The 26,025-nt window shown below is 50.2% G+C and overlaps 9 protein-coding genes and 1 non-coding gene across 12 annotated transcripts; 7 read left to right on the top strand and 3 right to left on the bottom strand.

The window, feature by feature from the left end:
- Positions 1-755: 755 nt before the first annotated feature.
- On the bottom strand, positions 756-3,100 carry NCU02450. 2 transcript variants are annotated; one of them, XM_011396883.1, is made up of 3 exons: positions 2,900-3,015; positions 2,653-2,825; positions 763-2,602 (listed from the first exon to the last, which is right to left on the bottom strand). In XM_011396883.1, the coding sequence occupies exon 3, from the start codon at positions 2,432-2,434 to the stop codon at positions 1,070-1,072; it is 1,365 nt and encodes a 454-aa protein (XP_011395185.1). In that variant the 5' UTR covers positions 2,435-2,602; positions 2,653-2,825; positions 2,900-3,015; the 3' UTR covers positions 763-1,069. The 2 variants fall into 2 exon arrangements, with proteins under 2 accessions (XP_011395184.1, XP_011395185.1); XM_011396882.1 differs by having other exon boundaries at positions 756-2,602; positions 2,732-3,100.
- Positions 3,101-3,577: 477 nt separating this feature from the next.
- Positions 3,578-7,062, bottom strand: NCU02452 (TLDc domain-containing protein 2). The gene is made up of 2 exons (XM_954414.3): positions 6,647-7,062; positions 3,578-6,570 (listed from the first exon to the last, which is right to left on the bottom strand). The coding sequence occupies exons 1-2, from the start codon at positions 6,713-6,715 to the stop codon at positions 4,840-4,842; spliced, it is 1,800 nt and encodes a 599-aa protein (XP_959507.2). The 5' UTR covers positions 6,716-7,062; the 3' UTR covers positions 3,578-4,839.
- Positions 3,603-4,799, top strand: NCU02451 (mitochondrial hypoxia responsive domain-containing protein). Its single transcript, XM_954413.3, has 2 exons — positions 3,603-3,904; positions 4,014-4,799. Exons 1-2 carry the CDS (start codon positions 3,651-3,653, stop codon positions 4,594-4,596), a joined length of 837 nt encoding a protein of 278 aa, XP_959506.3. The 5' UTR covers positions 3,603-3,650; the 3' UTR covers positions 4,597-4,799.
- Positions 7,063-7,829: 767 nt separating the features above from the next.
- NCU02453 (hypothetical protein) lies at positions 7,830-9,412 on the top strand. Its single transcript, XM_011396884.1, has 5 exons — positions 7,830-8,164; positions 8,257-8,312; positions 8,379-8,938; positions 9,002-9,130; positions 9,190-9,412. Exons 1-3 carry the CDS (start codon positions 7,951-7,953, stop codon positions 8,487-8,489), a joined length of 381 nt encoding a protein of 126 aa, XP_011395186.1. The 5' UTR covers positions 7,830-7,950; the 3' UTR covers positions 8,490-8,938; positions 9,002-9,130; positions 9,190-9,412.
- On the bottom strand, positions 9,337-10,882 carry NCU14154. The gene is made up of 3 exons (XR_897988.1): positions 10,547-10,882; positions 9,771-10,492; positions 9,337-9,710 (listed from the first exon to the last, which is right to left on the bottom strand). It is a non-coding gene; the product is annotated as a ncrg129 (non-coding RNA).
- Positions 10,883-13,200: 2,318 nt separating this feature from the next.
- On the top strand, positions 13,201-14,333 carry NCU02455 (FKBP-type peptidyl-prolyl cis-trans isomerase). Its single transcript, XM_954417.3, has 3 exons — positions 13,201-13,641; positions 13,715-13,772; positions 13,838-14,333. The coding sequence occupies exons 1-3, from the start codon at positions 13,458-13,460 to the stop codon at positions 14,247-14,249; spliced, it is 654 nt and encodes a 217-aa protein (XP_959510.3). The 5' UTR covers positions 13,201-13,457; the 3' UTR covers positions 14,250-14,333.
- Positions 14,334-14,815: 482 nt separating this feature from the next.
- NCU02456 (potassium transporter) lies at positions 14,816-18,049 on the top strand. The gene is made up of 3 exons (XM_954418.2): positions 14,816-15,100; positions 15,202-17,054; positions 17,124-18,049. Exons 2-3 carry the CDS (start codon positions 15,623-15,625, stop codon positions 17,660-17,662), a joined length of 1,971 nt encoding a protein of 656 aa, XP_959511.2. The 5' UTR covers positions 14,816-15,100; positions 15,202-15,622; the 3' UTR covers positions 17,663-18,049.
- Positions 18,050-18,274: 225 nt separating this feature from the next.
- NCU02457 lies at positions 18,275-21,386 on the top strand. Of its 2 annotated transcripts, none has more exons than XM_011396886.1 (2): positions 18,275-20,645; positions 20,818-21,386. In XM_011396886.1, exon 1 carries the CDS (start codon positions 18,506-18,508, stop codon positions 20,444-20,446), a length of 1,941 nt encoding a protein of 646 aa, XP_011395188.1. In that variant the 5' UTR covers positions 18,275-18,505; the 3' UTR covers positions 20,447-20,645; positions 20,818-21,386. The 2 variants fall into 2 exon arrangements, with proteins under 2 accessions (XP_011395188.1, XP_011395187.1); XM_011396885.1 differs by having other exon boundaries at positions 18,276-20,645; positions 20,703-21,324.
- Positions 21,387-21,829: 443 nt separating this feature from the next.
- On the top strand, positions 21,830-23,057 carry NCU02458 (hypothetical protein). The gene is made up of 2 exons (XM_954420.3): positions 21,830-22,211; positions 22,280-23,057. The coding sequence occupies exons 1-2, from the start codon at positions 21,983-21,985 to the stop codon at positions 22,828-22,830; spliced, it is 780 nt and encodes a 259-aa protein (XP_959513.3). The 5' UTR covers positions 21,830-21,982; the 3' UTR covers positions 22,831-23,057.
- A 1,047-nt stretch (positions 23,058-24,104) lies between these two features.
- On the top strand, positions 24,105-25,968 carry NCU02459 (DUF52 domain-containing protein). The gene is made up of 2 exons (XM_954421.3): positions 24,105-24,532; positions 24,599-25,968. Exons 1-2 carry the CDS (start codon positions 24,330-24,332, stop codon positions 25,461-25,463), a joined length of 1,068 nt encoding a protein of 355 aa, XP_959514.1. The 5' UTR covers positions 24,105-24,329; the 3' UTR covers positions 25,464-25,968.
- The last annotated feature ends 57 nt before the right edge of the window (positions 25,969-26,025 follow it).

The following is a 26,025-nucleotide window of genomic DNA, read 5'->3' as shown; positions in this document are numbered from 1 at the left end:
TATTGATTAATTTAGTTAATTCAATAATAGAATCGCTTAAATCGCTTAATTCGATAATAAATAAACTAATAACTAATTCGAGGGAGGGGTCGCTATACAACAAGTATTGGCGAGAATCTTTATATAGCGATGCTGGCTTGTGGGCGAGCGGGCGAGTCGTTAAGTCGACGAAGGTCGCGTTGCTTCTTTTGACCCGGTGCTATAGCGCCTTGTTGAAATTAGCAATTAAAGCCGACGATGCGCTTTGAGGATGCGTTCGTCAAATGCGATCACAGGGAAGGTTAGAGAGGGCTCATAACCTGTGAGATCACCAACGAGATCAAGCGGTTGGATACGATTGATTGAGTGTGTGCTATGGAGGAGAAAGAGGGAGACTGGCAAAGTCTGGAAGGCTAGATATAGTGCGGTCTGGGCAGGGCACAGAGTGGGGTCTGGGCCTAGTGAATGCTGTGCTCAGTGAATGCCAGAGACCCACCAACACTTATCCATTACAATAATATTGAAGTTAAAAATGAAAGAAATTTAAAAGTAGAAAAATAGAATACTACCCCCTCGAGGTTGTATTACCTCAACGGGTGGTCCATATATTATAAAAGTAGTACTATTAGAACCACCTCATCAAGGCCATCCTCGGTATATATTTTTTATTACTATAATATCAATTTTAACTTTGAAAATAAGGAGTATCTAAAAGTTCTAAAGCGACTGCAGCCGACGGAGGCTTACCTTTAAGGTTGTATTACTATAATGGGTAGTCCGAGCTTAATAAAAATTATATATTTAGAGAGAGCTTAAAAAGACCATCCTCCGAATATTTTCCTTCTATCTATACTATTTTTCGTTATTTTATTATAAATAAATATATAAAAACAAAATTTGGAGTTAATATAGGAGATTCTGCAGCCGACGGCGTTTTTACGCAAAACCGTAACAGACCTCCTCTCACAAAAGTTCGAGGAGGGGAGACCCACATATTTGTAGTGCGGGTCCGCTGAAGGTTGTCGGAGGTCAATGTGATAGAGACTAGATATATCTTCCTTGTTAAACTCTTCTTTTTAACATTTTTAGGTTAAGTTCGCAGGAATGTTTTGAAAACAGGTGAATCTGTACAGTCTTCCCATGGGTATCCGATCTCCTTAAAAAAGCTTTGTAGTTCGCCAACTTCCTCGTCAGGGCACTGAATACCCGTCAATACCTGGCCAATATCTCCCCCGTAGTTTCGATATTGGAAGAGGCTAATGTTGTACTTTGGTCTCAGTAGTCGCAAAAAACGCTCGAGGGCGCCTGGCCGCTCGGGAAAGCGGAATGTGTAAAGCCTTTCCTTGGGGACATTTGAGCGGCCGCCAACCATGTATCGAAGATGGCTCTTGGCAAGCTCGTCGGCGGACAGATCTGTTACGTCCATGTCACCTGATTGTTTGATACGGCCGATGATGGTCTGCAGTTGCTCTGCCCGGCGGCTGCCGGAATCGGCCAGAGAAATGCCAACCATGACGTTTGCCTTGGATTCGGTAGCGTATCGGTAGCTGAACTCGGTGATGGCATGTGGCATGATGGCGTTGACTAATTCGGCAAAAGCGCCGGGGCGCTCGGGGATGGTAACAGAGAGGAGGGCCTCTTTGCCTTCGCCATATTTGGCACGCGCTGAGACAAAGCCCAGGCGATCAAAGTCCATATTTGCGCCTGAGGTGATGGCGACGACGGACCGGGTGGGGTCAGCGGATGGGTTGGCAGCAACCCACTTCTTGAGTCCGGCAACGGCCAGCGCGCCAGCAGGCTCGATGATAGAGCGCGTGTCCTCGAACATGTCTCTGATGGCGGCACAAGCCTCGTCCGTGGTGACTTGGACCATCTCGTCGACGACTTCTTGACAGATACGGAAGGTCTCCTCACCAACTGTCTTGACGGCGGCACCATCGGCAAACAAACCCACATCTTGAAGAAGGACACGTTCGCCCTTAGCGAGCGACTGGGTCATGGCGTCTGCATCGTACGTCTCGACGCCGATGATCTTAACATGAGGGGCAATACGCTTCACGTAGACCCCAACACCAGCAATCAAGCCACCACCGCCGACAGCACAGAAGATGGCCTGTAGCTTCTGCAGATTGGTCTGTGACAAAATTTCCATGCCGATGGTTCCTTGGCCGGCAATTACGTACGGATCATCGAAAGGCGGGATGTTGATGAGGCCGTCCAGCTTGGCCCTTCGAGCACACTCCTCCTTTGCTTCGTCGAAGTCGGCACCATGGAGAACGACGTGGCTACCCATACGGGAAACGTTGAGGTGCTTGATGCTGGGAGTGCCCTTGGGCATGATGACAGTGGCGGGGATCTTCAGCTTACGGGCAGAGTATGCAACTCCTTGGGCGTGGTTGCCGGCACTGCAGCAGACTACCCCCTTCCAGGACTCCTTGGGGTCGAGATGGGCCATCTTGTTGTAGGCGCCACGAAGTTTAAAGCTGAAGACGGGCTGTTCATCTTCACGCTTGAGTAGGACATTGCACTCGAGGCGGTTGCTCAGGTTGACAGCCCGGGTTAGGGGCACCTCACTGCAAACTTCGCGGACACGTGGGTAAGAGGTAATGATGAGGCGCAAGTACTGACTGCGAGTTAGCAGAGGTCGCACAGCATAGGATTCTGGTGAGTCACCCAGCAGAAAGGGCCATGAACAAAGCTGGCCGTTGGAAAACGCGACCAAGCAGCAAGAATCTCGGGTGCTCCAACTTACATCTGGATGACCGTTAGGAAGCAGGAACTCATCAGGAACAATGCGCTTCATCTTGTTGGCCGTGGCATCCTCCGATGGCGGCGATGGCATCGCGCTGTACTCGGTCAGTGCGAGGTTGCCAACCGAAGACGGGCTCGCTGGCCTCTCGCTGTTGAGACCGTTGACTACCTGCAGGGAAGCACCGTTGACGAGCAACGGCTGTGCACTAAGTGTCGAAGCCATTTTATGGTGTGCCTTCAACACTGGACAATGAGGTGTGAGTTTTGTCTGGGAAAGAAGTCAAGAAAACGCAGCGCCGGTGCCGGTGTCGGTGCCAGTGTCAAACTCGGTGTCAGAAATTAGAACCCCCGGATGATCTGCACTATCTTTGTCAAGCGTCGCCCTGAGTGGGTCCCCCTGCCCAGCGCCCGATACGTACGTTGCAGTTACCTAGGTCTACACACAGTACATTAGTAGTGTCGCCTGCTGCAGCCAGCTTGAGAACAGCTACCCGAAGATACTTGAATTGAGAACGGGGCCAGGGTCGCGTTATTGCCTCACCATTGGGAAAAGATGGCGAAGAGGGAGGTGTTATTTGAAATCCCAAGTCAGGGCCGCTGCCAGGACTGGTCTATCTGCGCCACCCAATGTATACCTGGCTTGATAGGCATGACGGGGTCAACTACGAGGGGGCCCGCGCAAGAGTAGAGGTCGAATATGTTTGGCGCGCAACGAACAATGCATCCATGTTTCTACAATGCTGCCGCTCTGTGGCGATGAACCGCTGTGCATGTTGCGCGAGGAGACCCACGGTGTATGTAAGTGATAGTGCACATGTACACCAGAGGTATCTGCGGTACCAGGACCGTCCTGACGTTGCGGGGCCGAGCCCCGGCGAGCGAGAGTTGTGGGGTACCTAGCTCGACCTTTTCCTCACTTCATGTGGCAGGCGCATCGCCATCGCTATCGCCCGTCTCCGTCTCCGTTGCCGTTGTTTCATCACCGAGAACCCAGTTCCACCTGTCTCGACAGTCGACACGAGGCTCCAAATTGCGCGCCAATCTGCCTTATCTCGGCTTCCCAGAGCCCTATTGCCAGACATAGTATAGACATGCCCAATTCTACAGACAACCAAGGCTCGGCCCCACCGGGCCTCTCCTCTAGACCTCTTCCCTCCTCCTTTGACGACAACGCGTAAGTCAAGCCGCCCTTCGTTGCCCTTCCGGGCGCTGGATTCCCTCGCGACTGCAGGCCGCATGCGCCCTATACTGACGAGGCCTCATTGTCTTTGCCCCCCAAACAGGGACTTTTACAACGAGAATGGCTTCCAAAAGGTGTCCCGCCGTCTCCGCGAGGAGCCTTTGATCCCCATCGGTTGTATCGCCACCGTCGCCGCCTTCACGGGCGCCTACCGCGCCATGCGTCGCGGTGACCACGAACAGGTTCAGCGCATGTTCCGCGCCCGTGTTGCTGCCCAGGCTTTTACCGTTGTCGCCATGGTTGCCGGCAGCTGGTACTACGCTGCTGATCGCCAGAAGCAGAAGGAGCTGTGGAAGCTGAAGGAGCAGCAGGATGCCGAAGAGAAGCGCCAGAAGTGGATTCGGGAGCTCGAGGTTCGCGATGCCGAGGACAAGGCTCTGCAGGAGAGACTTGAGAAGAGGAGGAAGAAGAAGGCAGAGCGCGACTCAGCTGCGGGCGCTCCGGATGGCGTTGCCGCCCAAGCCCAGGCCGCCTATGCTGATGCCAAGGAGAAGGTCAGCAGTCCGGCCGGAGACGTAGCGCCCGAGGATCCCAACAAGTCCAACATCACAGGTGTTCGCGAGCGACTACCCACTTGGCTTGGGGGCTCCAAAGGAGCCGATGGGTCGTCGCGGGATAAGAACTAGGCCGAATACAAACGTGATTGAAGGTAGCCACTCAGGTATGTAAGTATACGTGAATGATGTACGATATAGTATGGAGAAGTCGAGGACATGGCTTGCACCCGTAGAGGCAGTCAGATCATGAGGCCACAAACGTTCCGGCCTGCCAGTCTCCCAATGCTTTGTTGATATTAATCTTGTTATCCGGGGGAAGAACCTCACATCCGCTCTTTGGCTAATGAAGCTCCCTATGGCAAACTGTTACTGTTATGCCATGCTACCGCCATTCCTGTTGCTCCCTATAAGCCCGGCCATCTCGAGCAATGCTCTGTCAGCTTCGATGTCGCCTGTGCCCAGGTTGATCCGCCTTCTGGCTTCAGCTTCTCTTGCTTCCCACGCCCATCTCTCTGCTTGGTCCTTCGCTTCCTCATCCCCGCCGCAGCCCCAAACCTCCACACTTCCAATTTCAAAACGCTCTTGGAAATCATATTCTCTGATCATGCTCGTATGGAATGCCCCTCCCTTTGAAGCATAATCGTGGGTGAAGCAGCCGAACTCGAAGCTGCTATCCAACATCAAAGACACGGGCCCAAGTGCGATTATGCTTGAGCGGCGATATGCTTGGCTGGGCCTGGGCGGTGGACAACCAAAAGACACCCCGGCATGGCTCGGCGATGCCGAGGGCCTGGCGAACGAGATGTGATCCTTGTTTAGGGACGATGCCCGAAAGAGGTCATGTATCGGTTCGAGCTGGAATAAGATCGTGTCCTCTCCACCAAAGCAGTCCCGATGAGTGAGTTTCCAGGGCTCGGGGACATAGACCCCAAAGGTGAGTCGCTCGGCTTCGCCCGAGCTGCCACGGGGAAAACGTCTCGGAGGCAAAGAAGCCCAGAAAGCCGGCGCTGATCCGTTGCTGTGATGGTCAGAATCGTCCCGCAAGCGCGTTCCGCAAACAAGCAGAATTGTCGGGGCCTTCCACTTGAATACTTTGGCCTCGAAACTGCCCATGCTGAATCCATCCTCGTCACCTGCGTATAAGAGGCGTAGGCGTCGGAAGAGCAGATTACCAGGGAGAAAGAAGGACATTTGAGATAGGATACTTGCGTTCATAATGGATCCAGTGTCTTGCAATATCGGTTGCTCTGGCTCAGGAAACATAGTTGGGGACCTGGATGTACCCTTCTTGCCTTTGTGGAAGTCAAGTTCCTCGGAAAAGAGAAAATATTCAAAAAGGGGAGTGAGGCCTCTGAAAAGAAAGGGTAGGCAACTGGCTATGACCTTGCTGAAGCGGAGATATTCGACGCCTGGTTTCCGTTCCACGTCCAGAAAGGCCGCCAGAATTGACTCAGCTGCTGTCCTCAAGCATTGTAGCCCAGTCCCGGTCACTCGATTGGGATCGGAGTCCAGACGTCCCTGAGGATCCAGTGGCGCGACAAGAAGGAGGAGCATGATGAACTTCCGAAATTTATCCCCCGGTATCATAGCCTCATGAGTGGCAAGCATATTCTGCTGTTTATCAGGAATGACATGGCCCAAAGCATCGAACGCAGCGAGTACCAGTTCGTCATTGTCAAGCGCTTGCCTATCGTTTCCCGCTTGCTCTCTCGCGTTTGTCAAGCCACTGTGCATATCGGCAGCCGGTCTCGAAAGTTTGCGGTCGTAAACTGCCAGGCTCTTGAACAACAACTTAGTTTTATCAGCAGCATCCTTTCTCAACACGCGCCGGTATCTATCTGTCATGAGAGTGATCACTATGACCATCTGCTGCAAGCCCAGGAAGGCCGGGGCATCTTCCAAGAAAGGGAAGGCAGCAATGTAGGTTACCATCTGGAAGAGCACGGGAGAAACGCCGAGAATGTCGGGGACGTTGAGATATGTCGCAATGGTGCCCTCTTTGAGATAGCCCACATGCTGCTCATGGTGGGCCAGGCTCTTAAAGACTTGCTTCAGCGAATACAATTCGAGAGGTGTGAAGCACTTGTCCGCAAATATGTTGGCCTGGGGGCATATTAGCATAGCTCAGCGACATAAATGGGCGGTCGGCGGTTCAGCGACACTGAACAACAACACTCACCAGTTCCTTGACCAACTCCTCGTGGGATAAGGGAGCCGGTTTCCTCTCTTCTGACAGTACTTGACCCATGGTAGCTGAAGCCACAGCACTTGAAACATGAAGAAGAAAAATAGCAAGCAGCAAGTCAGGGAGAGTGGTTGTCGTATTAAAACAAGCTCAAGACATGGTATGTTGGTGCATCTGGCGCCGCGCTCACTCGAACTTGGTCTAAGCACAGCATGACCCATTTAGAGGATCGCAGGCTTGGGCCGTGAAAACCCCTAGGTAGATGGGGAGAAGGTGACCTAGAGTTATAGTCTAGAGCGCACCTTCAGCGCGAGTTGAAGCAAGGGAAATGCAGGAGCTTCGAGAGGCATCCGATCTGATGAATGAAGATGCAGTGGTGTTCAGGGCAAAGATGTACAAGTAGAGGTAGGTCGACACTGCCCGTGCTCAGGCAGCCCAGTAGAGTGGGGTCACAAGGCCCAGCCTCCCCTCTCACCAATTCAACAAGGTGCCTAGAGGTAGGTAATGTCTGCTCACTTTAGGTACCGTCTGGGTGGAAGTCTAGACCAGTGGTGGCATGCTGACTGCCTACCTACCTACTACAGAACTGCTACATAGTATATAGAGGTACTACTCCTGAGTATGTATGCCAGGACAGACCCAAGCCAGTTAGAGGTAGTTTCCTTTTCAAATCTAGTAGTGTACCTCTACACACCTAGAGGTATCCGCCCATAACCATGACCCTGACCCACTCCTACTCCTTGGCTCAACATCCCTCGCCCCGGCCTCCCTGCTCAGAGGTGAACATTTTGGACCCAGCTGTCATTCGAGCTCACTGCATCATTGTTAGTTATTACCGGGCTGGAGCCACTGCGCATTTTGAGTAGCGGAACAAAAAACAATCGAGCACGTTGGCTCCCCCCTCCAGGTCGTGCGTTTGGACTACTGTACACGTCCCTAATGCAGGTAGGGAGTCTTATCAAGCAGTACCGTGCCCCGTGTGCACGTATCGAGGATTCATTGCAGGTGCGGGGTGAAGTAGCTCAGGCTGTTACTCCGCTAGGCACAGTGCAGGTGACAGCCAGCGACCTGGAAGATCCAATCGTGTACAACACTAAGCCAAGGCCGGTAAATGACACCGTATTGGTTGTCTACGTGCCGCGATCCATGTGGAAGCGAGGAACTAGCTTGCTGTAACCAAAAGCATCAGCTGTTTTGAAGGTCATGTAGGCGGGCCGCCATGCTATATAAAGCCGTTTTCCATCGTCATCCATGGGTCAAGCCGGACTTTGGCGCTTTCGTTCTACTATGTGCAGAAAATGATATTGAAAGATACAACGGCCACAGACAATCGACTTCCAACCCTTGAAGGTGACTATATATTCGACATCATGGCCGACTCGAGCGACAATGTCAACCCGGCTCCTGCGATCGACGAGACTCCTATCTCTCCTAGCCGTCCCGACCCTCTGCGCAAGAACTCTCTCGAACAGCACCTGAAACATCGTCCGGTGCGCCAGGAACTGGTCAAAAGTATGATGTTTTGCTTCAAGTCCTTGCAACGGAACGCATAGTTGCACGTATTTCGAACAAGATGTACTAATACACAAATGGTCCTTATCCAGAAAACATTCTTCCAGCCTCAAACGCAGCTCCGGGGCTCATAGCACAACAGAAAGAGGTAATGCTGTCATGTCAAGGTTGGCGTTTTCGGACTGTGCTGACATTCTAACTTGCCCCGCCCCAGCTCGAAAAGCATATGCGTGCTGATTCTTTGAACGAAAGAATCGCCCACCGGCCCTCCCCAGAAGCATTGATCAAAGAAGGGGTCCTTCATGAAGACCCCCGCTCGCCTTAACAAAAAGTATCAGGATGCTATTAAGGAAGAACATAAAAAAAGAGGAAGCGGTGCTTGATTAACATCCACGACGCCACAATCCAACAATCGCTTCGAGAATGGGATGACGCATAGCTAGAAGGTGATCAAAATATTGATTCTACTACCCACATCGTCAGAGGCAGTAATTTCAACGACCATATATACCTATTTTATGTTAAGAGGTCGTGTTCGCCCTGACTTGTCATGTCAGGCAGGAGGGACCCTGCTAGGTCCGACCCTTGTCGGACTCGGGACTCCAGAGCAGACATCCAACCTTAAGAGATCTATCAATCAATCAAGCAGCTGATCAGCATCAAGTCCATCGCGCAAGTCTACCTGCATCTGAGTCGAACCTCCAACACTCTTACCGTCTGGGCTGGAGAACAGACTGATACCAATCAACTAATAGTAGTCACAGTTTGGGTGCGGTGAGTGCCACCACTGATGGCAATGGGATGAACTCCACTCAGCACAGCTAATACATAAGACAGGACGTTCCAGGTCAAGTCTATACAGTTTTGAAGCTACTCTCAGTATACACACTCTTGGTCATCGCGTTGTGCATCGTTACGCGTCTCTATTCCAGATGCTTTATATCCTTGGCTTGGATGATTGTGAACGTTAGTTCCGCAGCATACCTCCTCAAGTTATGTCAAGCCTGAGCTAATTCTTCATGTAGCTCCCATCACTTCTTCCGCAATGCTAGGACTTTGAGGCTCAGGCGATGTGCAACACACAATGCAACATGCACATCAACCAGAAAGCAGGAGTGTGAGAATTCATACAAGTGCAACACGCATTGTTTGGGGCAGCGCAGAAACAACTTACAGATGCAAGAAATTCATTTTCTACCAGCAGACCGACCTAATACTAAGTGACTGACCGTCTTCCTTCATTCATCCAATACTCTACACTAACTCCTGCCATAACGAGGAAACTTCAGTCAACATCATGAAAGACCACAACCCAAGAGTAACCCCACGTCTGGTAATGCTACAGGACGATATCGTACAATTTCCTGCATACTGAGACATGGACACCAAGCGGTAATCCATAGAAAGAAATAGACACGGATGTATCCGTACTACTACTATCTTCTATAATAGTCTGACGATCGAGGCTCGTCCTTGGCTGGATTCGGCTGGTGGTGATTGATAACAACAACGTCGCTCTTTTTTTGAGTGGTAACATTGTGATTATCTGATCCGAAGTTAGCACTTGTTATCTATGATACCAACTGAAGGGTGAAAGTACACATACCTGCAGTGCCTGACCTGTAAAAAACAGAATTGGCTGAGGACCTTGAGTGACTGCTCGACGATGGTGATGTAGTGCGTGAATTGTAGCAGGGGGGCCGGCTCCCGCTATTACTAATATATGTCTCTTGGTTGCCGCCCATCTCGGTCGTCGGACAGAAAGGCACTTTGGCGTACTTTGGTGGTTTAACGAGGAAAAGAAGACTTGCCGGGAAGATACTGATCAACTTGTAGAGACTCAAAAGAACTTGCTTCTCGAGACAAAGAAAGAGATCGGATCTGGTAAGGACGGCAGTGGATAGATCTGATTATATAGAGCTTGGTTTTTCGAGTGCAAGTTAACTATCCGGAGTTGATTAGATAAAACGAAGCAGATTGCGCATTGCTTTGTCAACGGACCAGGTGTATGCAGCAACACTTCGTTGAGTTTTAGGCGGAATGGTAGGCACTGGCCTTCATTCCTTCCATCGCTCTCCCCACAGGACAGCTAGGAAGCGCCAAAGAACGAAACAGCATGACTCAATTCGGCCCCTTGGAGATTGAAGTCGAGGAGAGCGGACGGAGTAGGCAGAACCAGATGGCGCAGCCGGTGGTTACCAAGCCTCATTTCCAGCATAGCACGGTGGTGACAGCAAAGTTACAATGAGGTGATCAAGGACTGCAAACCAATACGGCCCATGGTCAGGCATTCGGGAGTTTGGCTCTGGGCGACATAAGTAGAGGTACCTACCGCATTTCAGTTATCAAAGACCGAGCAACACAGAAGACGGGAAAGCTTACTGAAGGAGGCATGAAGTGATATCACGGTATGTAGCTACCGCTCACCATTATGCGTCGCTCCTCAGGCATCGCAGCTTGTAGATCGTAACTAAAAGCCTCACCTAGGCCTTACAAGCCAAGTGTTGACCAATGTCCAGACTGCTGCCTGGGTTGCCTTGTATGTTGAAGATGCTGGTAACATGAGTCATGAGTTCTCGTGGTTGTCCTCTGAGGCTGTAGGCCAAATGCCTTCAGACTAGGCTTTGCTGCCTTGTAGGACAGACCGACTGAGGGAACACTGGTCCTCCTGTGAAAGCGGCGAGGAACCGTGGAAGCGGTGGTATTGTGTCGAGGTATGAAGTGGAAAGGCGGATATCGCGATTTCGCGGTGAGACGAGGCAATGCCGGCTAGTAGATAGTAGGTAGTGAGGTGAAGCACAGCGACGAGGCAGAATGCCGGGCTTCCTCGACCAACACCTCAGTCTTGTCTCTTTGTCTTTCTATAGCCAGAGCAGTTAGAAGTTTAATCTATGATATAAATACATCTGATACAGTTAGCAATACAAATATAAAATTTCACATTACTAGCAAATTAGTACGTATGATCTATATAATTTTTTTTTCCTTTTTTTATATTCTTTTACCTTTCACTTCTTAAGAAGATTTTATATATAAGTATTTACACCTTGTACCTTAATAGGCCTTTTACTTAGTCTATTAACTTAATAATATGTATTTACTTCAGAAAATGTAATATTAGTATGTCCCAAAAAAGTAAGTATGAGACACAGGTAACTTTTATGCTAAGTATCTACTTGGGGGTTGTGGTGCGGTAGTGGGACCTTTCCTCAACCCCTACTTATTAAGTAGGAGGTACCAGAATTCTGAGACAGGGTTTTAATCTAAGACATTTAGAATTTTAGCCTTCTACTTAGAAATTTATCAGTATACAAAATTCAACAATAAAAAGGATACCAACTATTTTTGGAAAAATATAGGAAAAATCAAAGAGGGCTAGAGAGTATTCAACTAGTTATTCTCGAAGTTGCATTAAATTTCATCAAAGCGTTAGAGAGAAAATTGCAAATACGCTTCTCTCTTGCTATCTGAGTGTCAATGTGCTTTGGTAGGTGATGCATTCTAGAAGCGATAACATTAAGTAGTTGACAAGGTCTCTGAATGCACCCATATAGAATCAAGTCTACAATTAGCGATTAGAGGTATAACGATAATCTGGGCATAACGATCAATTTCGCTGCCACCATTCCATTTGTATAGAGATCTCAGTAGTATAACGATATATTCTGTATTGGTATTATGATTAAACCTTCTTTAATAATATATATAATCTGGCACTTGATCGTTATTTTCATAGGTTGTAAATAAAGGAAATGCTACTAACTCATCCCATATGAGTACCTAAGTCACTACTTTTTAGTACCTATGTACCTGTCCGGGTCTGCCTTAGCGCTCTTGGCACTACTGGGAGTAACGATAATCTCGTTATAACGGTCAAAATCTTACCACGGCCATGATCGTTATTTGCAGACTTGACTGTAATAAGCTATGAAAATAATTATCTCAAACTTTGCCAATAGCATTTACAACTCCAAATCTACTTCCTTGAATTTATGTAAATTTTTAAAAAAAAATAGTTGATAGGATTTTCGCTGTTGAATCTTGCCTACTAACAGTTTTCTACTGCGGTTGCGAGCAAAAGTAAAACCCCCTTGTCAGGTATCTTGCACGGACCACCACAGCCAGAGCTTCGTGAGCACTGTGTGGTCGACGACCTGATCCACGGGTTTAACTTACCCATCTCACTATAGTAAGCAGAAAGCCAAGATTCCAGATGTCCCAGATTAAACCCCTGTCCTAGAATTCTAGTACCCCCTACTCAACAAGTAGGGGGGTGAAAAGCCTTGGCGCCCAGCACCCCACAAGTAGTGTGAGGTACTGGACATGTCGTCATAATTCCACTACTAGCCCGCCGCGAGGTATAACTTGGTACAGTTAGACCTGCACATAACGATCAGCCGTATAACGATATTCTGACTATAACGTTCAATGTTATGGGGCATTCTTGGTGGATACCTGGATGCTCTGTCTTGTCATAGTAGCTGCTCGCTAGAGCACGTAGTCTGCCATATAAGAGTGCTCGTCCCGTCAACCTCTGTCAAGGTTGACGGATCATCAATTCATATCATACCAACCTTACAGCTATCTTGCTCACACTCAGTGAAGTCGTGTGCGAGGTTCCAGGTTGAGGCTCGCGACAGCTCTTGTCTTCAGCTTCCTTTGACAAGACTGTCGTCAATCGTTACGCACTGTTGCTCTGTCCAGCAACCAGTTGCTCACATCATCATTCTCTGTTGTCATCACTTGTGAAGCACATCATCGCGTAACATTCAAGAATACGGTAACGGTGCAGATTTATATGGGAGTAACGATCAACCTTCGTATTACGATTTCAATCAGATTTTGAAGGCGAGCCACACCAAAATCGTTATACTTAGGGGGTTTAGTTCAATTCCGAGACGTCCAGTGACAGGCCGTTACAGGTCGTAACAGCTAGTAGTGGGTCATTTTAGCTGTTAGCGGCCTTCTGATTGGTGAAGAAGCACAAACTAGGCTACTTGAGAGTAACGATAACCTGGGCATTACGATCAAAAGCTCCGTAACGCACTTGATCGTTATGTGCAGGTCTAACAGTACGTAACTCTCTCTACAGTGCTTGTACGTACACAACTGCTTGGCTTCAACTTCTTCCCTTCCATGCTAGCCTGTTGTAGCTCACTGGCTGAGAGAAGAGCTGCCAGGTGTCCAACTACTCAACCTTTAAGAGCCCGCAATCCACGTTTCAACATCGTCCTGATCTTTCGCAGCTACGCATCCCTCAAACGCCATATCGAGATCACCACAGGCTATAAAGATGAAGTCAATTTTCCTGTCGCTGTCGCTACTAGCCTCCGCCACCGTTGGCGTCCTGGCCGCCGAGGAGCTGGGCATCGACGTTACCGTTCCTGTAGAGTGCGATCGCAAGACTCGCAAGGGCGACAAGATCAATGTCCATTATCGCGGCACCCTCCAATCCAATGGCCAGCAGTTTGATGCTAGCAAGTCACTCTGCCACCTGGTCGCAACTTTACTCTGCGCTCCATGCAATGCTAACACCCGTGACTGCGCCAGGCTACGACCGCGGGACACCCTTCAGCTTCAAGCTCGGCGGTGGTCAGGTTATCAAGGGGTTGGTTGACACTTTCTCGCTGCACGGCCCGGAAACAATGCGGTGCTAACCATTCGATTCGATAGATGGGACGAAGGCCTCGTTGACATGTGCATTGGCGAGAAGCGGACATTGACGGTTCCTCCCAGTTACGGCTACGGCCAGCGCTCCATCGGTCCCATCCCGGCCGGTTCCACCCTGATTTTCGAGACCGAGCTGATTGGTATTGACGGCGTCCCCAAGCCCGAATCCATCGTCTACAAACAGGCTGCCGAGAAAGCTGAGGAGGCTGCTTCGGCGGTTGAAGAAAAGGTTGCTGAGGCTACCGACAAGGCTGGAGGAAAGATTGCAGACGCTACTAAGAAGGTCGAGGAGAAGGCTGAGGAGGCTTCTGCCAATGTTGTCGAGAAGGTGGCTAGCGTGGTCAGCGGAGCTGCCGAAGCCGTCAAGACAGTTGTCGCCGACACTGATGATGTCCAGGAGCACAATGAGCTGTGATACGCATTAGGCTCATGTTGTGATGACGCAGTACATATAGAACCCGTTTGTAGAGCGAAATACAGACATCTGTCGTTAAATTGGTGTGCTGTAGCATTCCTGGCCGTCGTGTGCGTGTCCATTGATGCCTCTAGCCAGTCCAGTATACCGCCAATTCTCATTCGATTGAGATACCCCTTAGCTCGGCCCTTAGCGGGCCACCATACCCGATCTAGGTTTGTAACGGAGCGCCATACAGCTGGCAACCCCCCTGCGTACTCCTTGTGCCAGGCGCGGCTACGTTCACATACCCACTTTGAGCGCCTACATAGTACTGTAGAGGGTTTTGGAGGTCTATGTCTAGTGGGTTTGTCTGACACTAATCCCCCCCTCCCTCCTCCTCTTCAAGAATAATAATAATAAAAAGAATTTTTTTTTTTTTTATTGCAGTACTCGTTGTACCTTAATAGCTTTGATATGAGTTGTTCCTAACTTATTCCAGTTCCAGGGTAGTTTTGCGCGAAGCGAGTGATAACCGTGGTCTCTATTACATTGACCCCCTCTGCCTCCGTTCCCCCACCCACAAAATTTTGGACGTCAAGTGAATCTAAGTCTGAGACTACAACCGCAATTCTTTGAGAATTGACTCCATGTCGTGATAGACTCTTTGACAGCAACAACCACTGCCCACTACACGTCTGGAGTAGGTCTCTCGACCGGACGCGACCCGACACCTCAGTCGCATAACCGCTCCTACTCGCCGTCACACTCTTGTTTGATACCACAGCTTGGTATTATCTCGTAGGAGGCACTCGACTTTGGTTACCTCTAAGGAGCTCAACCCGTGTAGTTGGTGTGGGTCGACGCAGGCTGTGAGTTGAGAAACAAAGCTTTCCACTTTGTATTCTCAAACTGAACAATTGGGTTATTCCACAAGTGGTGCAATACTAACAGGCACAATTACGTACTGCAGGTGAGAACTAAGGATACCTTTAAGGAGCATCGCCGCGGCATTAAGCCTTCCTACCCGTCCGCACAAAGCGCATGGTTTACATAGACATTTGCAGCTTTGTTTGGAGGCAGAAAGAAGAACGACCAACACAATCGGTAAAACCCAGACGAAGATCCGACGAGGATACCACGGTCACCGCTTTCACAATATCTCTACCCAAAAGCCTTTTCTGCTCTACCTATCTCTACATGCGGATTTTGCAACCACAAGAGTCGACGGCCAATTTGCTCTCGAAGGTTGTGCGCTGATCAAATCAGATATTTAGGCGACCTAGTGTCAGAACCTTCATCTGCTGGCCGAGTTTTGCAGTCACCAGCCGTGCTTATATCGAGTGGAAACACCCACCTAGCATTTTTCCTTCATCACACAATTTCTCACTACCATGGAGAGTACCCACTCGAGGCTTCGTACCATGTTGCCGCCCATCAACTTCATCAGCATTCACTACGCCTACTTCATCATTGTTTGCTTGTTTGCCTCCCTTATCTTCTGGGGCTCTTCCAATCCGGCCCATAGTATCAGCTATGCTGATAGTCTCTTCTTGGTTGTCAGTGCCATGACTGAAACGGGACTCAACACTGTCAACCTAAGTGAGATGACAACATGGCAGCAAATCTTGCTTTTCCTTCTCATCATATTCGGCAGTGCCATCTGGGTTTCTATTTGGACCGTAGTCGCCCGCAAACATGCCTTTGAGAAGCGCTTCGAGGACGTCGTCCGCGCTGAACGGCTTCGAAGGGCCAATAGATCAAGTTCAGTCAATCTTTCGCGCTTGAGGTTCATGCGGTTCCAGGGAAGACGGTCGCTGAATGTCATTTCACCGCCGGCCATGACAGAAACCCTTGATTTGGTCAGCATTTCGACACCGAGTCCCGGCAAATCTAATAATCCAATCCTGGACGTTCACGCACATCACACCCACTACACTGGAACCGCAAAGCTTTCCGACAAGAACACGCCGCAACGTTCGTCCACGCCTGCCCATATTGCATTCGCCGAAACACCGCATTCAAGCCCCGAGAATCACCCACCAACCGGCTTCTCTACAGCAGCACAACACGGATATCTTGTGAGTCAGAACAACACAGCCCGCAGGATAGCCCCTCAAAGGCAAGAGCACTTGGAAACCGAGGGGGATGCGAAGGGCGACTTCAGCGTGCGCAGTCTTTTCGCTCGCGCGGCAGGCAGAAACGCCCAGTTCCACGGCCTCTCCCGAGAGGAGCGCCGTGTGCTTGGAGGTTGCGAGTACCGCGCTCTTAGGGTTTTGGCGGTTATCGTACCGCTTTACTTTTTCCTTTGGCAATTCATCGGCTGCATGGCGTTGGGCGCCTGGATCAACCGCCACCGCCCCGAGCCGCCCCTCAGAAACGGCGTCAACCCATGGTGGCTTGGGATCTTCAACGGCGCCTCGGCCTTTAATAATTCGGGAATGTCCCTTTTAGATCTCAATATGATACCGTTCCAGGATTCCTATTATGTTCTGGTCACCATGGGATTGCTCATCCTGGCTGGAAATACTGCCTACCCTATATTCCTCCGGCTGATTCTATGGGGCATACTTCAGATACTGGACGTAGCCACTATGGAGACGGAGCTTCGCGAACTGAAAGAAACACTGCAGTTCATTCTAGATTATCCTCGCCGTGTATACACAAACCTTTTCCCACAGAGACAGACCTGGTGGCTGGTTTTCATGGTTATCCTCGTCAACAGCGTCGACTGGGTCGCTTTCGAGCTCTTGAACATGGGCAACCCCGCCGTTGAGTCGCTACCAAAAGGCTCGCGGGTTGTGGATGGTCTTTTCCAAGCAGTTGGTAAGCTTCGCTCTGATGTTTCCTTGGTCTGTTAATGTTGCACAACACCAAAGTTGACCGCATGGATAGCTGTACGTTCTGGAGGCTTCTACGTGATCGCTATCCCTTCCTTGTACATTGGCGTCCAGGTCTTGTATACCATCATGATGTACATTTCGTGCTTTCCTGTGGTCATAACCCTGAGGCACACAAATGTTTATGAAGAACGCTCGCTGGGCATATACTCCGGTGACCCGATATCGCCAGACATTGAATCCGGCTTGCACGGGCGCTCTGGAGTAACAAGCCTTGCTCGCCATATCAGCCACAGCGGGACATCAGCCATCGGTCAAGCGTTTCGCCATACTTTGACTTGGCATGGGGTCGGTGTACGCACCCCTTTGACAAACTCCGCGGCTGACTCACGCATCAGCTTCATTAGCGTAAGTTATGTCGATCTCATCCATTCAACGAAGGACTGTCCTCATAATGACTTGCCCAACAGCAACAAATCCAGGGACAACTGGCGCACGATATGTGGTGGTTGGCGGCTGCGGTCCTTGTCATCGTTACGATTGAGACAAGCAACTTTTTGGCCGATCCGGCCACTTTCAGCGTGTTCAACGTGATCTTCGAAGTGGTCTCTGCTTACGGTTGCGTTGGAATTAGCGTCGGGCTCCCCAGTGCCAACTACAGTTTCGCTGGGGGATGGCATACTGCTTCAAAGATAGTTCTTTGCGCTGTCATGTTAAGGGGACGGCATAGAAACCTGCCGGTCGCGCTTGATCGAGCAGTTCGTCTACCCGGAGACGACTTACACGAAGAAGAAGAGGAGGATCACCGGCTTCGACGGAGCGTTACCATTCGTGGTGTCGGGTCTGGCGAGGGCTAGTGTTCTTCTTTTCTTTTTCTTTTCATGTCACTACGATTGCTGGCGATCAATCTTTTCTCCAAAATCAATCAAAGGTATCATGACCTGACGATGCAATAGGAAAACAATCTGTATCAATGTTCCGACTAAAATTGTCTGTACCCGGGAAAGCACTATTGCTGCTTCGTTCTAGGTACCTGACGCCATCACTTTAAAACTGCTGACAGTCAACCCTAACCCCAGCTGTAGATTTGGGCGACGCAACAGGTCTCGTGACTTGGTGGCTGCTAGCGCGACTGAGTATATAAAGGTTACCCCGCCGAAGCGCGTCGCCCTTTGACCTCCTCGTAACCCAAGCAGTGTACAGTGCCTCCGTGCCTACCGCCCTTCCAGTCACAGAGGTTGCACCTGCGTGGTCTTTCTGACCACTCCTTCACATTCTATCGCCGCATTGAATATCCTCCTCGAAGCAGAGTTTGCCCGCACAGCGCCGAATTCTTGGGGAGAGGAGAGAAATCATTGACCCGTCACTCTCAACCATTGAAATGCGCCATCACTGCCAGAGTCTTCGCTGCTCACTCAGCATCACTGCGTACACACCATGACCACAACATCACAACCAGAGACGAGCGCAACCGATACAGACGACCCTAGCGGATTCACAAAGATTGTGTCGTCTCCACAAGACCACCCCAAGGAAAACGGCGAGGATGCAGCTGCTTCACTCAAGTACAGCCTTTTGGGGCCTTCGCTGCTGAAGGCTGGCCAGGATACCGTGGACCAGCTCAAGGTGTCTGAGATCATCTACAATGCCTCCAGAGGTTCCAAGTACTTCAATCGCGAGGAGGCCCGGGACAGAAGTCTTACAGCCAAAATCGACCAGATTCTTAGCAAGAAACGCGAGCTGGAGAAACTGGACCTTGGTCATGAGCTTCGAGTCGCCGATAGCCTTATTGCACAGCTGGAGCTGTCGCGGGATCTGTCTCAACACATAGTTCATGTCGACTGTGATGCTTTTTACGCCGCCGTGGAACAACTGGATCGCCCTGAACTCAAGGACCTCCCTTTCGCGGTTGGCGGAGGGGTCCTCACCACCTGCAACTACGTCGCCCGCAAGTACGGCTGTCGCAGTGGGATGGCAGGCTTCGTGGCCAAAAAGCTCTGTCCTGAACTCATTTTACTCCCGATTAGTTTTGAAAAGTACACAGCAAAGGCCGGGGAGGTGCGCGAGATCATAGCCGAGTACGACCCCAATTTCGAGAGCGCAAGCATCGACGAGGCATACCTCAACATTACCGATTATTGTACTCGACATGCCATGGCTCCGGCCGACGCCGTGGCCAAAATGCGGAACGATATCCACGAAAGAACGAGCATCACTGTTTCTGCGGGCATCGCTGCAAATACAAGGCTCGCCAAGATCTGCTCCAACATGAACAAACCTAATGGGCAATACGTTTTGCCCAGCGAACGTGTTGCTATCTTGGAGTTTATGCGAGACCTTCCTTGTCGCAAGGTGAATGGTATAGGTCGCGTGTTTGAGCGCGAGCTTGCGGCATTGGGGATTCATACACTTGGGGACATTTACTCCAATAGGCAGTATCTTCGCAACCTTTTTGGAGAGAAGGCCTCTGAGTTCCTCCTCCACTGTTTTCTAGGCTTAGGTCGCACGTGCGTAAAGCCAGCAGAAACATATGAGCGCAAGAGCGTCGGCACAGAGAGTACTTTTCGTGATATGAGTGACCCGACAGAGCTCCGAAACAAGCTGCGTCGGACGTCGGAGGATCTCGAACAAGATCTCCGCCGGGCCGAATGCAAGGGCCGAACTTTGTGTCTCAAGGTGAAGCTTCACACGTTCGAAGTCCTCACCCGCCAGACTGTTCTGCCCCGGGCTGTACACCTTGCCACGGATCTGTACAAGCACGCGCTTCCGATGCTTACGAAACTAGAGCAGGAAATCCCAGGCATGAAGTTACGATTGATGGGGCTAAGGTGTACGAATCTCGCTACTACGAAGAAACCGAACTCGTTGGCCTTTTTTGGTTTGAAGTCGCGGGGTAATAGATCGGAGGGTCATGAGACCACTTTCGCAAAGAAAACGACAAACTTGGATGGCGGTAAATGGGAGACACGGCCCGTGGGGATATCAGCTGTATCATCAGGAGAGCCAGGAGCCCAGGGCACAAGAGAAACAAGACTAACGGGGCGGGATTCACCCAGCCAATCTGCTTCCCACAGTGATGGGGATGAGATCACGCCTCATTCGCGACAGTATGATAGAGAGCCGCTTTTTGCAAAACCAGAGTGGTGGAACTGCCCAATTTGCGACAGGCTGCAGGTGGCGGAAGAAAGGCGTTTCAACGACCACATTGACCTATGTCTCTCGCGGCAAGCAATCCGCGATACCATACAGGAGGAAGCTGTCATGCCGTCCCAAGAGCCCAAAACTTCAAAGATGGAACACAAGAAGCCAAAAGAGAGAAAGAGAGGACGGCATGCTACTACATCCGATCCGAAGCAGAAAAGGCTCTGTTTTGGATGATTACTCTGTCTGAACCCATTTACCAAGAGCAGAGTAGGATTGGTCGGTGGTAAGAAAAAAGAAACAGATTCTCGGAAACGAAATTCGCCGCGCAAGAAGATAAAAAGGGTTTTTAAATGCATGGCCGCTATCCTTTTAGTACTGCTATGTCACTCCTCTGTCGATTTTATGTTAATGCGTGCGTGCATAACATAACATGGTTAGTACATTACCTTACTCATAACTTTGTGGAATTGATGGGATAATCATCTCGAAGACCAGTCAGTCCTCTTCCATGAATCGTTGCATCTCACCCGTCCACCACGCGCCGCCTTCGCACCGAGCTCAACTCGCCTAATAGCTACCTAATCCCTAACGCTCTTCATCAGCAGACTGCAGTTCAACCCTCACGAATATGCCAACAAACTGATACACATGGTGCAGCGCACAAAGCGACAATGGTGGAAAGCGTGACAAAGCGTATTTTTTTTCTGTTGAAGCCATGTGGAAGGCCTCACGCTCGTCGGTATGCCTGATCAAGGAGTGAGCCGGAAGTGTACGCAAAGCGTTGACCGACTACTCCGTCAAGGGCAAACTGGGCAATTCGGGGCCAAGTAGTGTTGGAACAATTGCATAAGCTATTCGGTCCCGACGATGCGACCTGGAAACGGCCCTCGCTGGGCTAGCGAAAGCTATGGGAGGCGGGCCAAGGGATTTTCATGAATGATTTAGATAAATTTGGTCTCTAGCATGTACACTTAGCACGTCGTTGGACTGGCAGAGCCGCATTCATGACATACTGCGGGCTTAGGAGCGCGAGGGCGGGTGCGTATATGGTTCGTATATGGTTCGTATTGAGGTGAAATAAAGAGAATGGACAGAATACCCGAAAGCCTCGACAGGTTTGATTTTGGGTATAAAACTGTTTGTTGCCAGGTTGCGTGTTGCAATGCTACATTTCGAACCCTTCACTTCCACAAACTTGATCATCTTGACCGGCTCGAATGGGAATCTCGAGTTCAAGAGAGTTCAATAAGTTCCGTTGAAGTTTCACCACTAACCGCGGCTGTCGATGTATGCTGCGAAAGTACCTAGAGGTAACTGCTGGGAAGACTTTCAAGGCTGCAGTGTACTGGGGGGTACAGTCCCTACTTCCACAAGCCTTGCGGCTGACCAAGTCAAAATTCCAATAACGGCAACCGAACCGGGCAGTAGTACCTATCTTTAGAATCAAACTCTGTCGACCACAGGGTTTCCTTGTTTACATATAGGGGGGTTGTTTGAAATGGTGGTTGCAAGTGTTGGGTCTATTACCGCAACCCCAACCCTGCCAAGACTCGTTGTTACCTAAATTGGACATCACTCATTCATCGATCGCGGCGGGTCGCATAGCGTGGCTTCAGTTTGACTTCCTGCTACAACTGCAGTTCTCCGAACAACTTACAACGCTACATTCCAAGCCGACATTATCTGGAAACTAACAGCAGGTCATTTCAATTTATATGTTGCCCGGGTCTATCCTGCCCCGTGTGCCAAAGTTCAAAGCTTGATCGCGACATGTTCCTCAAGCGCAAACGATCAGAGTCTGAGCTCTCCTTCAGCTCATCTTTGCCGTCTCCATCAGCTGGAACATCCAGCGATCATGGCTTCGACCTGAGCGCAATTGCTTCTGTCATCAATAGCCAGAAGTCTTTCCCCACCATCCTCTCACCCACGACATCCCACCTCCACAGCCGCACCATGAAACGGTACCGCAACAACCGGCCTTCTGAGGCAGAAGTCCATCGTACGTCTGCCCAGTTCTCCTCTCCCTCCATCCGTCACGGGACCAACGCTTACTCGATTCGGTGCCAGAACGGACCCTCAGCTTATTGTATGCCGCCCAACAGCAACAGCAACAACACCATGCCGCAAGCCCAGTCTTGAACCCCGACCATCAGCAGCAACCAAGCACTGTCAACGACGTAGGACCGTCTGTTACCCTCCAAAAGCAACCACAAGCCAACCGCGGTCAACAACGCTCGCTTCACAGCTTCTGGAACCTTCCTGCTGCTCCAGTCCCGACATGTTCCTCTCGCATCTTTCCTACAATATTCTCAGACCCCTCCGTCAACAGTCTCCTGGATACGCCTACGAGCTGTGAGGATTGTGGGGCAGGCCCGAGTGGTAACAGTGGCAATAGATATGCCAAGAAAGGAGGAGAAGGGGGAAAACACGACGTTGACATGCTGGATGTTTGTACCCAGGTCAGCACTGGTCGTGAACAAGGGAACGATGAATACGACAGTAACTTCTCGCTATGTGAAGCTTGTGGGAAGATGGTTTGTTTTAGCTGTTCGATCAGTAATTTGGGAGAACACAGGAGATGTTTAGCTTGTGCCGAGAGAAGGATCTGGGTTGGCTAAAGTGCTATCAGGGTTCCATGAGGCCATCAGGTCAGGAGGGGATGCAAAGATACCACTGTTCTGGAACTAAGTTTGGGTAAGGCGTTTTCACGAGTCTGGATTCTGGCTGTCCATAGGCACATTAGGCGTTATTCATCTATTTATGTATATGTATCTTATTTATATCACACACACACACACACATACGTACACACACACACACACACACACACACACACACACACACATATATATATATATATATATATATATATATAATTTTGGTTTTGGAAATTAATAAGAATAGTATTTTCTTCGAGCTGCTCTATATGGTTATAGAGCCCGGGAGCAAAAGAGGAAGGAGGAGCGGGGGACAGTTTAATTTATTATATTCTGTTGTTTATATCTTTGCAAGTAGATTGCTCGTTAAGTCTGGATTATGTAGCAGCACCTATCTTGCGCGCATGCTCTTAACTACGAGGTAGTAGCGATGGTCTTAATTGCTTTTCGATTTGGGAAGCAAGAGTATAATCTCAACTGGAAAAGGACACTAGAGGTACTTGGGTGTAGCCGGACAATGATCAATCTACACAGTCGATCAGCTCAGGGGCAGAGCATTCGCTAGACGGCTCTAATTCCCTACGGTAGCACCATGTCGAGAGCATATAGAATAGGATACACAACACCTTCGAGCCGGACGAATAGGCTACAGTATTACTATTCTAATTTTCATCGTGGTTACGACCTGTTCAGTCCACCAAGCAACTATTGAACCCTGGCGTATGAAAGGTGAAGCCGGGAGTAAGAAATTCCAACCAACACCTAAGCCTAGGTCGCTGCTCTAAAATTTCCATGAAGCGACTCATACAGAATTACAGCGATTACCGCAACCTCCGATGAAGTGGGCATGTTTTGAGGGGTCTAGAGCTAACACCACCGAACGGATTCAGATTTTAGAGCAGACGAGGAAGCGGAAGTCTAGGGTGGAGGGCCACCTCCAGCAGAGTCAAACGAACGATATCAGCAGCTCTTGTGGCCTGTGGGCCTATATCACAAGCACAAGGTAAACCACGAGGGCGGACATGCAGATCCACATGCTACCATGTGTGATGACTTATAGGTAGGTTGGTTGTCTGACTTCACACCCCGCATCTGGTGAGCTCCAGTAAAGCTAGCTGAGGTGGATACTTGTGTGTATGTCTACCCGTGTACCTTAGCGTGCCTAGCACCTTTAGCTCTCCTGAGAAGGGACCAGCGCACTTCTATTTTGCAGAGGACGTCATCCTGCCGGCAATGCGGGGCACGCTACCTACTAACAAATACCTAGTGTACCCATCGCCTTGCCTTCTGACGATAACATCTCCGCAACACACATCACAGGCAACTTTGTAAATAGGGTTCCGTAAAACACCTACCGCACCCTTTCGCATTGAGCTTCCATTGATTATTGTATATAAACGGTTTCCGTTTTATCAAACCCCTACCTCAGACCCCAAGAGGCTTGCAGGCCGAGATTGACCATGGAGGCCGCGGCGAGAGACTGGTCCAAGAGCGACGGCCACGGCGACTTCCAGAGAACGCGACCGGCTAGCCATGCTGGCTCATGGTACCTGGGCAATGCTGCGCGGCTATCCTCCCAACTCGACGAGTTTATGAGCCGTGTGCCTAACAAGCTGGATGGAAGGGACCTCCCCATCCCAGGTGCTCGTGTGATTATTGCCCCGTCAGGCCCCCATCAATGATCCACCAGCCCGTCCACTTCCTGCAAAAGCTAACTGGCTATCAACAGGCACGCTGGCTACTCGTACTCTGGGCCATGTGCTGCATGGGCCTACAAAATCCTAGACCTCGCAAACGTGAAGCGTGTCTTCCTCCTCGGTCCATCCCATACCTTCTACCTGAAGGGTTGCGCGCTGTCTACGTTCGGAAAGTACAGCACCCCATTTGGGGATCTAGTTGTGGATGGCAAGGCCGTTGACGAGTTGATGGAAGACCAAAAGTTCTCCCCGATCCCTGTTGAATATGACATCCGGGAGCATTGTCTGGAGATGCATCTGCCTTACCTGTGGAAGAGACTTGAGCAGACGCTCGGTGGCGACAGCAGCCAGTTCCCGCCCATCGTGCCGGTCTTAGTCGGAGACTTGTCTGCAGACGGGGAGAAAGCCGTTGGCTCCATCCTGGCGCCATATCTGGCGGACCCCAAAAACGCGTTCATCATCTCATCAGACTTTTGTCATTGGGGCAAGAACTACCACTATCGGCCCCAGTTACACAAAGGCCTCGTCCGAGACCAGGACGCACAGTGGGCGAGTCTCAAGATCCAGCCGGGTTTCAAAACCAAAGCAGATGGGAGCGAGCCAAGAGACGCTGAGGTACCTATCCACGAAGTCATCAAGGCGCTTGATGATCTGGTGATGGACTCAATCAAGACGGGCGACCACAGCGACTACTACAGCATCCTCAAGGGAACCAACAACACGGTATGTGGCAGACACCCGATTGGAGTTGTACTGGCAGCCTTGGAGAAAATGGGAGGTGCTCAGTCCGGGGAAAGTAAGGGCAAGTTCCAGTTTGTCCAGTATCAGCGAAGTAATCTGGTTGAGAAGCAAAGCGACTTTAGCGTGAGCTATGTGTCAGCTTACTCTATCCTCTGAAGCGGGTCTGAAGACGTGATGGACCGATACAGTGAGGAGAAGTGAGTACGAATTTAGCACGGCCCGCAAAGTGGGTCGCGTTCGACGCGAGTATGTGTATAGGGACCTACGACAGCTAGAATTACGGTCCAGATGAAACAGAATACCCAGGAAACCAGTCAGGACAGGCTCACAAGAATAGGTATACTCGGACCATGTGTTCTGTCGATGTTGGGTCTGAAACTCTCGATTCAAGTGGAAACTCGGTGCAAAGGCCAAGCTACAAAACGCAGTGTATACTGCGGTACACTACACTACACACAAGAGTTGCCCAGATGCCTGTCGGACTTGAGCCGAGCCCCTACTCGAGCCCTGTAGTGTACACTAGGTATGTACCAAAGACGGAACAGGCGGGTCCAGGCGGGCCAAGTTCGACGAATCATAGGCATCTAGGCCATGGCGGCGCAATGATCAACAGCTCCACCCAAATGTGCGTTCCTGAACACAATCCATGCAATATGCTCGGGTCCCCTGAAACACCGTCGATGCTCGTCTCATCTTTGTGGACATTGTGCTGTAGTAG

Source organism: Neurospora crassa, linkage group VII (assembly GCF_000182925.2).
Source record: "Neurospora crassa OR74A linkage group VII, whole genome shotgun sequence".
Classification (NCBI taxonomy): Eukaryota; Fungi; Ascomycota; class Sordariomycetes; order Sordariales; family Sordariaceae; genus Neurospora; species Neurospora crassa.
This window is presented reverse-complemented; position numbering and strand designations above follow the sequence as displayed.

Excerpts from the sequence above, each read along its gene's own strand:
- NCU02453 (XM_011396884.1), top strand. The coding sequence starts at position 7,951 with ATGATATTGAAAGATACAACGGCCACAGACAATCGACTTCCAACCCTT. Across the intron at positions 8,165-8,256 it reads GCGCCAGGAACTGGTCAAAA|AAAACATTCTTCCAGCCTCA; the intron begins GTATGATGTTTT and ends GTCCTTATCCAG. Across the intron at positions 8,313-8,378 it reads TCATAGCACAACAGAAAGAG|CTCGAAAAGCATATGCGTGC; the intron begins GTAATGCTGTCA and ends GCCCCGCCCCAG.
- NCU02450 (XM_011396882.1), bottom strand. The coding sequence starts at position 2,953 with ATGGCTTCGACACTTAGTGCACAGCCGTTGCTCGTCAACGGTGCTTCC. Across the intron at positions 2,603-2,731 it reads TTCCTAACGGTCATCCAGAT|TACTTGCGCCTCATCATTAC; the intron begins GTAAGTTGGAGC and ends ACTCGCAGTCAG.
- NCU02451 (XM_954413.3), top strand. The coding sequence starts at position 3,651 with ATGTGGCAGGCGCATCGCCATCGCTATCGCCCGTCTCCGTCTCCGTTG. Across the intron at positions 3,905-4,013 it reads TCCTCCTTTGACGACAACGC|GGACTTTTACAACGAGAATG; the intron begins GTAAGTCAAGCC and ends CCCCCCAAACAG.
- NCU02455 (XM_954417.3), top strand. The coding sequence starts at position 13,458 with ATGAAGTCAATTTTCCTGTCGCTGTCGCTACTAGCCTCCGCCACCGTT. Across the intron at positions 13,642-13,714 it reads TGGCCAGCAGTTTGATGCTA|GCTACGACCGCGGGACACCC; the intron begins GCAAGTCACTCT and ends TGACTGCGCCAG. Across the intron at positions 13,773-13,837 it reads GGTGGTCAGGTTATCAAGGG|ATGGGACGAAGGCCTCGTTG; the intron begins GTTGGTTGACAC and ends TCGATTCGATAG.
- NCU02456 (XM_954418.2), top strand. The coding sequence starts at position 15,623 with ATGGAGAGTACCCACTCGAGGCTTCGTACCATGTTGCCGCCCATCAAC. Across the intron at positions 17,055-17,123 it reads TGGTCTTTTCCAAGCAGTTG|CTGTACGTTCTGGAGGCTTC; the intron begins GTAAGCTTCGCT and ends CCGCATGGATAG.
- NCU02459 (XM_954421.3), top strand. The coding sequence starts at position 24,330 with ATGGAGGCCGCGGCGAGAGACTGGTCCAAGAGCGACGGCCACGGCGAC. Across the intron at positions 24,533-24,598 it reads GCTCGTGTGATTATTGCCCC|GCACGCTGGCTACTCGTACT; the intron begins GTCAGGCCCCCA and ends GGCTATCAACAG.
- NCU02457 (XM_011396886.1), top strand. The coding sequence starts at position 18,506 with ATGACCACAACATCACAACCAGAGACGAGCGCAACCGATACAGACGAC.
- NCU02458 (XM_954420.3), top strand. The coding sequence starts at position 21,983 with ATGTTCCTCAAGCGCAAACGATCAGAGTCTGAGCTCTCCTTCAGCTCA. Across the intron at positions 22,212-22,279 it reads TTCTGAGGCAGAAGTCCATC|AACGGACCCTCAGCTTATTG; the intron begins GTACGTCTGCCC and ends ATTCGGTGCCAG.
- NCU02452 (XM_954414.3), bottom strand. The coding sequence starts at position 6,715 with ATGGGTCAAGTACTGTCAGAAGAGAGGAAACCGGCTCCCTTATCCCAC. Across the intron at positions 6,571-6,646 it reads AGGAGTTGGTCAAGGAACTG|GCCAACATATTTGCGGACAA; the intron begins GTGAGTGTTGTT and ends ATATGCCCCCAG.